At 33.9% G+C, this 11,461-nt stretch overlaps 1 protein-coding gene across 1 annotated transcript; it reads left to right on the forward strand.

Moving 5' to 3' along the window:
* The first annotated feature begins 3,700 nt into the window (after window positions 1-3,700).
* LOC116027563 (methanol O-anthraniloyltransferase-like) lies at window positions 3,701-6,976 on the forward strand. Its single transcript, XM_031269263.1, has 3 exons — window positions 3,701-4,138; window positions 4,983-5,511; window positions 6,451-6,976. Exons 1-3 carry the CDS (start codon window positions 3,701-3,703, stop codon window positions 6,858-6,860), a joined length of 1,377 nt encoding a protein of 458 aa, XP_031125123.1. The 3' UTR covers window positions 6,861-6,976.
* Window positions 6,977-11,461: the final 4,485 nt, after the last annotated feature.

Consider the following 11,461-nt stretch of genomic DNA (forward strand, 5'->3'; position numbering starts at 1 on the left):
GTCCAAAAAGCTGCCAGGATTTGCTCTTTTTTTTTTTCTTTTTGGTGGCAAATTATGACATATTGTATTTGTAGACTCTGCTACAAAAATAACTTTCAGATTTTTGTACTTATAGCTATTATATTACGTGTCAGTAATTATAAAAGTATTTGTACTTATAGCTATTATATTATGTGTCAGCAATTATCAAGTTATTTGTTTACATGTATAGAAACTGTTAACTGTAGGAGCAAAATATGTTAATTGAATGTACATACTTTTTGTATAAGGGTTCACAATGCAATATGAACCCTGGTTCATGGTATAACAATTGGCAAATTATTATGTGGACCATGGTTCACACAGTGCTGTGCGGATTATAAAAAATACATTTTTAATATATTAAAACTACATTATTTGTGTACTATACATTATACAAAATAATATATTATTAATACTCAAATAATGTACTTTCTTTGAATATAAGATACATTTTTAATATACTAAAAGTACATAATTTGATAGTATACAAAATAATGTACTTTATGTACACAAATAATATACTTTATTTATTTTATGATTCATACAGTATGTGGATATGGTCTACCCAATAGTGCTTTTTTTTTTTTATAGCTATGAAATGGTTCTCTCTCTATTGCTTAGGGCAAATTATATCATGTACTAGGGTCTGTCTTGCATTGTAGACACTAGTTTAAAAATAACCTTCAGGTTCTGTATCTATAATTGACATATTCTGTACATGTAGTTGATAGTTTATGTACCTGACTACTTGTAGCTATCATATTATGTGTAAGCAATTATCAAGTTATTTGTTTAGATGTACAAAGACGGTACGGTAAGTACAGAATATGTTAACAGAAAGTACAGAATTTTTGTATCATGGTTTACAATGGAATATGAACCCTCGTCCACGATATAACAATTGATTGCTCAGTAGTTGGGCTTGTTTATTGGGTAGTTCAACGTTGTAAATGTATCCAATTTGTGGCTTCTTGTAAATTTGGATATTGGCAAAAAGGAAAGAGTGATATATGATACTACTGCTTACAAGACTCTGGCCCCCATGGGTTGGTTTTATTGGCACACGGGTTTTGCCACTTGGTAAAGCAACTGGCCTATCAACCCTTCTCGGCCCGTCTAAAATCTTATCGGGTTAGGTGATTAATATCGTGGCAAGTGTTCTCTCTTTGTGGGGAAAAATTCTTTCTCCAGGAAGAAGGCGAACAATCACCTTCTTCATCAGTCGAAGAAGGTGGCCGATTTCTTCCTGGACGTTTGGTCGCCTCTTTCTCCCGGAAGAAGGCGAACAGTCGCCTTCTACCTCAGTTGAAGAAGGCGACGCTTTGTCGCCTCCTCCTCCAGAAAGAAGGCGACCAGAGTTGCTTCTTCAACTGAGAAGAAGGCGGCGCTAGTTACCTTCTTCCACTAATGAAAAAGGCGGTCGGCAATCGGAAAACAGACGTCGGCAGCCGATTTAATCATATGGAGTTGAATTACCTGCTATTACCCATAGGTGATTGGCTATATTGGATCTGAATGCACCAGAATGATAAGTTGATGTGTTTAATTGAATCTTTATAAAGCTTGAGAGCATAATTGCACTTTGATATAATGTTTAAAGGTCTATTTGACCATTTTCCTTAATTCAAAATAAGTCATAAATTTTGATTCACTAGTTGTCGCAATATGCAAAGTTTGTAGTCAATAAATTAAAGTTAACTCCATCCCTCCATTTTTTTTTATATCCAGGGTAGGATTTGAATTATGTATCATATAAGTATTAGCAAAACAAAATTTATAAACTGAAATCATATAATATATTAATTATAAGTACATAATTTGGATAACAGTTTACAATATCTATGATCAACCCTAGTCAAAAATATACTCCGTAATTAGCTTGCATTGGGGTTATTCAACAAATATTATTAATATTAATGACCTTATAGTCTAGTAGCATGAAATGATTCTCACATATGAGAAATCATAGACTCGAGTCGTAATAAGGACAAATTGATTCCTTATGCTTCAGACTACTAAACAAAAAACAAATATTGTTGAGAGTTTATTACTGAAATGGTCCCTCGACTATTACGAAATTACCAATTTAGTCCTCAACAATTTTTCGTTCCCAATTAAGTCCCTCGGCATTGAAAATTTTAACCAATTTGGTTCTCCGTTTATTTTACCGTTAAAATCGGGGACTAAATTTGTAATTTTGCTATAGTCAATGGACCAAATTGGTAATTTTGCTATAGTCAAGGGACCATTTCAGTGAAAAATTAATTACCAATATGGTTCCTTGACTATAGAAAATTTATCAATTTGGTCCCTTAGCTATATAACAAAATTACCAATTTGGTCTCGATTTTAATGGAAAAATAAACAGAGGATCAAATTGGTTAAAATTTTCAAAGTCGAAGGATTTAATTGGGCACGAAAAATTATCGATGACCAAATTGATAATTTCGCAATAGTCGAGGGACCAGTAATAACTCTATTGTTGATGCACAATCAACTTTGGCATGTGAGCATGACGGCCGGACAATAATTCCCTGGAAATAATGCATGCATGGGCCATAAGAGTGTGACCCTGCCCCCTTGCTATCATCTCCATATTTTTTGTAAAATTGTATGTAAATATAATTACGGGATAGTACTAATTAAATACAATCAAACAATTTAGAATATATTTTCCAGATAGAATACATACATACAATATATATGTGTCATTAATACTTCCTTGGACAGCAATGAATTGAAACTAAAAACAAGTTTGACAAGTTCTATACACATATATATACTCAAATGAGAACATGTTTTAAATAAAAAAGTTAAAGACCTAATCTCAATTATCCATTTAAAAAAAATCTAACTGATTTGAAGCGATGAGAGAAAAATATGCTGACATTTTGATAATTTGATTATTAGATGAAAATAATGAAAAAAATAAGAACATTTTTTTTTTTACAAACTAACGTATTTTATTTAAATGTAATTATTATATAAATAATAAAATATACTTATATCGTTAAAAGCGTTTTAAATATTATTAGCTTGCAACTAATAGTTAATTTTAACAAATATTTCTCAACATATTAGTATTATGAATGCCCACAGGGAAAAGAATTGGGCCATTAAAGTCTTTTCCTATATGCAAAACAAGCATATATATAGCACGTTACCCACTTTTATTTGAGTGCGTTAACCATGTCTTTTCCTAGGCGCACATTTATAATTTTTTGAAATGTTTTTGTTTGTTTGTTGTTTGTTTTTTTGTTTTTTGTTTTTTGTTTTTTTAAACTTCATTTGCTTTGAGGTGGTCAATTAAGATACTTGTTTATTTTACAATCACATATTGTAAATACGTATTTTTCTTTTCAAGAAAAATATACGAAAATAATATGCCAAATGTGTTTGACATTCATGAATTTATATTTTTCAAAAATAATATTCCAAAAATATCAAACAAATTTGGTGTCACAATAAGCGTTGATAATTACATCAAAGTAAATATTTTTTTTTTATAAATTTGTGTAAGAACACCATGTTTTAATGACAAAATCCTGAATTCGACCATTTATTCCGTCCATTCAATATGTTTCCCTTATCTTTATTCTAATAGTGTCATATGGGCTCTATATATTAATATATACACCCGCACCAGAAATTAAACTTCAAGCTAAGTTTCAAAGTTAAAATGGCAGCTAAAAAATCTTTTGTTGTTTGGCATAAGGAACCAGAGCTCCTGGGACCAGCCAAGCCTACTCCCCAAGAAATAAAGGAATTATCAGACATAGATGACCAAAAAGGTCTGAGGTTCCATTTCTGCATGATCATGTTCTATAGGGCAAATCCCCTAATGAAAGCAAAGGACCCTGTGAAAGCCATTAGAGATGCATTAGCTGAAGCTCTTGTATGGTACTACCCTCTTGCAGGTCGGCTCATTCATGGCCCTAGGGATAAGTTGATGGTGGATTGTTGCGCTCAAGGGATTTCGTTCATCGAAGCGGATTGTAATTTCAGCTTGGAAGATCTTGGTGATGCCATTAAACCGCCATGTTTGTACTCCAAAGAGTTCTTGTATGAAGTGCCCGGCTCTTATGAGATTCTTGGTTGCCCATTGATGGTAGTTCAGGTACTTTTGCTATTGCTTTAGCAGCTAAGCTAATCCATTAGTATTGGTGTTTTTTGTATCCATACAATTTAATTAAAAAAAAAAAAATTAAGGGTAGCCTTAGCGAAGTTGATCTGGTTGGGTGATCCCAATTAAGCTGGTCATGTTATTAACTTGGTAATGACAAGGTTTTAAATTAACCTAGCAGCCAATTGTCCTTCTTAGTTTAAGCAATTCAAGTCAACTATGCAAACAATCTAACAAATTATACTATGGACAATGGTCTACATTGCGACGTAGACCACAAATAAATGTTCGTTTTTAGAAATTAATGTTCTTTTAAAATTTATATTGATGGGATATGAGTAATCAAGTAATCAGTCAGTCTTGGCATTCGAAAGTAGTCGAACTCTACACTCGGACTCAACATCTGCTCGGGACTCGACCAGTCAACTGCAACGATAGAGGAAGGAATTGCATGACAACTATGTAATTATAGAAAGACAATCAAGATCAACTAACCTATTATCCTTCTATTTCCTAAAATCATTTTTCAACCCTATTAATTACCCTATCTCACCATAAATACATAATTAATTAGCATGTAGATCCAAATTACCATAAATCTTATATTCATTCTACTGTAAAAGACTCTAGTCAATCATAAGTACATGTACCTGACTACAAAAAGATAATGAATTTCGACTTGGCACCGCCCAAAAGGAGCCGCAGTTTTTGCCTTGAACTGTAAAAATCATTTGTTCCTTTATTTTTCTCTCGCATCATTTATATTCTACGGAGTATTTATTAAATCCGGTACTGTCTCGTATTTGATAAAACCAACTTATATTTTATTAAATTACAGGTTACGAGGTTGATTTGTGGAGGATTCGTGGTGGCTATACATGTAAACCATGTTCTTGCTGATGGATTAGGTTTATCACAATTTGTGAAGGCTGTGGGAGAGTTAGCGCAGGGCGCATCTTCACCTTCAACTAAACCTGTTTGGAAAAGAGAACTATTGACTGCAAAACATCTTCCACTCCAAAAAACCTATGACCACACAGAATATGGTATTGTCGGCCATAACTCAACAATAGATCCCCACAACTTGGTTAGCCGTTCTTTCTTTTTTGGCCCCAAAGAGATGAAAGCCATGCGCCAAAAACTTCCACCACAGACTAAACCAACCTCAAAGTTCGACATGATTACAGCTTGCATATGGATATGTCGAACCCGAGCCTTAGAGTTCGACGGCGACGAGACCGTCGGCGTCATATGCGCCATTAATGTACGAGACAAAGGTCCACCTGAGCTGCGCGACGGATACTATGGCAACGCGGTGGTGTTTCCGGCGGCGGTGGTAAAAGCTGGGAGGTTATTGTGCCTGTTTGGTAAAATAGTTACCTATCAATTAATTTTGACTAATTTGACCATTGTTTGTTTTACTTGGTTAAAAAAATTAAGGATAAACTACAAATAAGCATTATATTATTTGGGAACAAGCAATTAGACCATCTAACTCAAATAATCCCTAAATAAGTCACTGAACTCAGAAAAAATAAAACAATTAAGTCACTGAAATCGAAAAAAAGAACAATTAACCCATTTCTAAAATTTTCGGCGACAACTTCAGACGCCAGTGACCATTTCCGGCGAGGGCGATCATTTCTGGTGAAGGCGGAAGTTGTCGCCGAAAATTTTAAAAATGGGTTAATTGCTCTTTTTCCAATTTCAGTGGTAATTGCTTTGTTTTTCATAGTTCAGTGGCTTATTTGGAGGTTTTTCGAGTTTGATGACCTAATTGCTTGTTTCCAAATATTACTGAGGGCTTATTTGTATTTGGTTAATCAACTTTTTTATAATTTCAAAATGCTAAAATTAAAAAAACTGCTCAAAATAACTTTTTTTCAATTAATTTTTTTTTTTGAACAAAAAATTATACAGAGTAACTATCAAATAATTTATCAAATAACTTTCTACAATAGTTATCTTTATATCATCTAACTTAAGGGTGTGTTTGGTTGGTGGGTTTAGACATAAGGAATGGGTATGAAAGTGATTGTTTGTGTTTGGTTGGTAGGTTTTGTGAATGCTACTATGAGTTTGGAATACTCCATTAATGACAAAACTCATACTCTTATTAAATAAGGTTTCATTTCCCTTCCTCATTTCTTCCCCAACTATTAATAATCATTCTCATTCCACCAAACTACCAAACATGTCAAATACTATCACCAAAACCCATTACCATTACCAAGTATTTGATACTCATTCCTATTCCGATTTTCATGTGCGAACCAAACACACCCTAACATTCATTTACCAAACAGGGAGCCCATTAGAGTATGCGGTGGAGTTGATTGAGAAAGCGAAGAGTAGAGTGAGTGAAGAGTACGTTAGGTCGAAGGTTAACTTTATGGATTCGAAGGGAAGGCCGCCATTGCTGAGGTCACGTAGCAGTATCATTGTTACCGATTTGTCGAGAATAGGGTTTGATGAAATGGATTTTGGATGGGGGAAACCAGTGTATGGAGGGACCATGGATGGATCAGCATCCGCCACCGCTATTACTCATGCTCGCTACCGGAATAGCGACGGTGAGGACGCCGTGGTTGTGCCGGTTTTCTTGCCGGCGGCGGCCATGAAGAAGTTTGAAGAGGAAATGAAGAAATTCACAGCACTTGAGCCTTGTGAAGTTATAGAAATACCATCCAAATCATTTCTTAAACCTGCTTTATAAATCGGCAATTTATATGGTGGACCACGGTCACAATGCATTGTGCACCCTGTACTAAAATGTTAGGAGATAAGTTCTGTGTATTCTAGGTAATCGTTCTGTGTATTTCAGATAATCATTCTGTGTATCCTAGGCAACCGTTCTGTGTATTCATGTTAGTAAGACATGTCGTGATGTGTTTGTGCATTCGAATGTTAAGAGGATGAGTTTTGTGTATTTTGTGTTAATATTCTATGTATCCTGGAACAAACGTTCTGTGTATTTTAGACAAAAATTTTGTGTATTCTAGATAAGAATTATGTGTATTATAGATAATGAATTTCCTGGAATCATTCGCGTCCGCGTTCACTAATATCGAAATGATATCGTTTCGGATCAAGGTCCACAGTGCACTGTGGATCCTGGTCCACGATATAACGATTGTTATAAATCTGAGACATCAAAACCATTTCTTGAAAATTTTAAAAGCAATTTAATATGAGGGAAATGTTTTAGATGATGGTATCTAGAAACATGAGCCCATTGCCCATTGGGCCGGGGTAGCCTGCAATAGTGAAGATCAAATTTAAGGCCCCATTCTAGTTGTCTTGTAACCAATATCACCAAAATATAAGGTGAACGCGGCAAATTATGCAATGGACCTGGGTACAACGTAGATCCGGATTCATGTTCACAATTTTAAAATTGTATATTCATAATTTTAAAATCGTATATTCACAATTTTAGATTTCAATATACAAAATTACATATTCACAATTTTTGAACTCTATATTCGCAATCTTGTTATCTAGATTAAAAAATTGTGTTATACTGTTGAATATAGAGTTATGAAATTGTGAACATAGAGTTATGTAATTATGAACATGGAGTTCTGTAATTGTGAAAATGGAGTTCTAAAATTGTGAATATGGACCTGGGTCGCAAGATGGCCTGAGCCCAAGTTCATGGCATAACAACCGGGTGAACACAAAGTGGACTGACTCAACTATTCCAGTCCGGCATCCACTGAACGAATCAGATCAACTTACCCTCAATGACTACTTAATTCTTCGCCAAAATTTTCTTGCAATCAAGCTCCGTAAACTGAATCAGAATATGCCTCGCGTCAATCGATCCTATATCCGCCGAGCCTGTGAGGGATCTTTCTTTCTTTGAAGTAATCGTTTTTCCCCGTTTTTATACCGTAGACCATGGTCCACAGAGCTTTGTGGACCATGGTCCGAAAACAATATCATTTCTTTAAGTAAGAAACGACAACCATTACATTTTAACAAATTTCATATTTTTTGTTTGTTCATAACAAAATGAAACTACAATGAAACTGTGTCATTTCTTTAGTACTATTGACTCTGTTACATTGTAGTATCTGTTCATATCTACTTTCTCCGTCAATATTGCCTCCACTGAGGCTCGAACCCACTCCCTCCTATGTGGGGTGCAACCGGGTGCCACTAGACAACAAGGTCTTTGGCCCTCGCTTCAATTCTTAAAATAAATTTTCATTTTTTTTTTATTTAAATAAGCAAACAAAACGTTTAAGTTTATCAAAATTGGCTAAAGTGTCATCCCGCACCATGAACTGTATTGGATTATTCATGCCACACCTTGAACTTTCATAAGGTCTATTTCGATACACAAACCATTAATCTTTTTTCATCTAGCACTTTTTACAGGTTACCTACAAGTTATAGGTAATCTATGCTGACTTGGACTTCTTTTCTCTTTTTTTTTTTCTTCTTTTTTTTAATTTTTTTTGTTTTCTTCTAAATCTTTTCCAGCACAACAACCGGTACCGGAATCGTAAAATAATAATGAAAAAATTTCTTATATTTAAGCATTTAGCTACTGGCAGTAGCTAAATATATATATATAAATTATATTTAACTACTTCCAGTAGGTAGTAGCCAAAATAAAAAAAAATAAAATTATAATATGGTTTTTATAATAACAAAACATATTATATATAATTATATATACTAAAAAAAAAAAAAAGAAATTCCGTTTGAATCGGAATCGGAACCAGAACCTTTATATAAGGTTCCGATTCTGGTTTGTGTAACCTTGGAACCGTGAACCGGCGGTTCGGAACCGGAACGAATCGCGGTCACCCCTAGGTAGGTCGTTGGTGGGCTCGGCGCATGCTACCGCAAGGGAGGGGAGGAGCAGTGGATTGTGGAGGGGCTGTGGTGATTTGGTCTAGTGAGCACTAGTCCGGCTTAAGGCATGGGGGAGGGGCAGCGTGAGGCGTTAATTTTTGGGGTTTACTTAAAAATTTTGGGTTGACTTAAAAAGAAGATCAAGATATGCTAATTACCTGTGCCATGTCATCATAGTAACCTGGTAACCTGTAAAAAATGCTAGATGAAAAAAAATTAATGGTTTGTGTATCGAAATGAACGTTGTGAAAGTTCAAGGTGCGGCATGAATAATCCAATATAGTTCGTGGTGCGGAATGACACTTTAGCCAAATTTTTAATTTATAGCTCAAACTTTCTTCAAATTTTAAAGGCGAAAATTCTATTTCATACCAATAAAAATATAATTTTATAATATAAAGAAAGTATGCCTCGTTTAAGAGATGACGAATTTTTACCTCGTGAAAATTTAAAAATTTTCAAATTTATTTAATTAATTTATTTAGAGTACTTCTTTCACACACGGTGTGCACTATATCGAGTATGTCGAAGTGATGCTTTGTGCATTTTGATGTGTTTTGCACTTTGTGCTCATGTGCATTTTATGACGCGCATGTGCACTATAGCATATGCAACTTATGCTACCATTTGTGTGCACTCTTTCTATCCCTCGGTGTGTGTGTGTGTGTTATTTGTGCATTTGTGAACTTCATGTATCCCAAGTGTGCATTTTGTATTTTCAAAAGTGTGCACTTCATGTATCCCAAGTGTGCACTTCAGGTATCCTAAGTGTGCACTGCATTGTATTGTGTCTTTAGTCTCGCCTAAGCAATGTTTCAATTAATTCAAAAGATTTAAAAACCATAACTGCATACACACTCAAATGAATTCAATTAATCACAAGTATTCCTGCATTGTATTGTGTCTTTCGTACGTACTTGATTACTAGTTATTTGAGTGTGTTGAGTGATTAATTCATTTGTACGACCTTCTATTTTTTTTTTTATATTTTTAATTAAACATATATAACATTTAGGTATGGAAATCATATTTCATCCATTTGACCACCAGACCACTCTCGTGGCACGGCTTTATATCATTTTTAAGTAATTAATTTTGTCTAATTTAATCGTGATATCTTATATAAAATTATACATGTATATGAATAAGAAAATTTTAAACTGTTAATCGACATCGGTGGTTGTAAAGCTTAGAATTACTCAAAGTAAATGGTAAATATTTAGAGTTTATATCGGATACTATTAGAATATTATCCCAATTAATAATACAAACTTAAAATCTCTAAAATATTTTGGCTTGTATTTATTGTAATTAGCACCCATACTAATTGGCACCGTAAAGTTTTCATATATATAAACACACACACACAAAATGTTAACCACATTTTTTTTTTACAACATTTATGATTTTTAAAATGTTTTGTTTTAAAAGTTTAGTTCGAATTTTAAACGTGATGGCCTTGCGGCTTTAAATTTACATATACAGAGTTAATGTTATCTGATGTTTTCTGAGTACTGATTTTCAAGAGTCGGAGGAACCATGATATGGATGATCAATTTGAAAGTTAAAGACTAAACGTGGCAAAATCACTATACTCGGAGAACCTCATCAGACATTAACTTTGTTTTGTATATATAAGTCAATATAACTATACATACCAGTTTGTGTGAAAATGATAAATAGGCTTTATATAAGATAGTAAAATTCGTAAAATCAGTCTTGATTTTATTGGAGGAAAATGAAAAGGAAGAAATAAAAACTGTGACTTAGCTCATATTTTTTTTAATGAACTAAAGTGTGTCATGTAAGTATGGAGTATAAAATGGGGTAGAATATAAGAGACTATATATTATTACTCTACTTTGTAAAGTCGTCGTGAACCGTAGACTTTTGAAATTAATTAGTCCATCATAAAAATAAAAACGTGTAAAGAATGTAAGTATATATGGTGAATAAGTAGTACTTCATAAAAACGTGTAAAGAATGTTAAGTGTATATATGGTGAATAAGTACAACATCTGTCCAAGGATGTATGTGGTGAATAGGTAATTAGGTACTACATCTGTCCAAATATGTATGCTTGATCCATTGAACCTTAAGAGCATCCTTATCGACATAAGTTTTTTAGAGGATTATGTCATGTCATGTATAATAGATAAGAGAAGGATAGAGGAAATAAAGAAAAAACAAAAAACAAAGCAGCAGACAAGAAGCTCAGAGAAAGAGAACCAAAAAAAAAATATAAAAGCTTCAATTTATACACCTAGCGGCGCGTGGATTCCACGTGCCAGCTAGGTGCACGGTAGGTGCGCGAAACGCGCACCTGCGTGTATAATGCAGTATATTCTTATCAGTTGTGGGGCCCACAATAAATCAATGTTTGCAGGAGTTTAAAATTGAATAAAAATCACCTCTCACACTAGATAGAAGCTCATTCATGGTTATTTA

This window comes from Ipomoea triloba, chromosome 8 (genome assembly GCF_003576645.1).
Source record: "Ipomoea triloba cultivar NCNSP0323 chromosome 8, ASM357664v1".
In the NCBI taxonomy this organism is placed as follows: Eukaryota; Viridiplantae; Streptophyta; class Magnoliopsida; order Solanales; family Convolvulaceae; genus Ipomoea; species Ipomoea triloba.

Bases quoted from the DNA above. Each gene is read 5' to 3' on its own strand.
- LOC116027563 (XM_031269263.1), top strand. From the start codon at position 3,701: ATGGCAGCTAAAAAATCTTTTGTTGTTTGGCATAAGGAACCAGAGCTC. The intron at 4,139-4,982 runs GTACTTTTGCTA...ATTAAATTACAG, and splicing joins GCCCATTGATGGTAGTTCAG to GTTACGAGGTTGATTTGTGG. The intron at 5,512-6,450 runs GTAAAATAGTTA...TTTACCAAACAG, and splicing joins GAGGTTATTGTGCCTGTTTG to GGAGCCCATTAGAGTATGCG.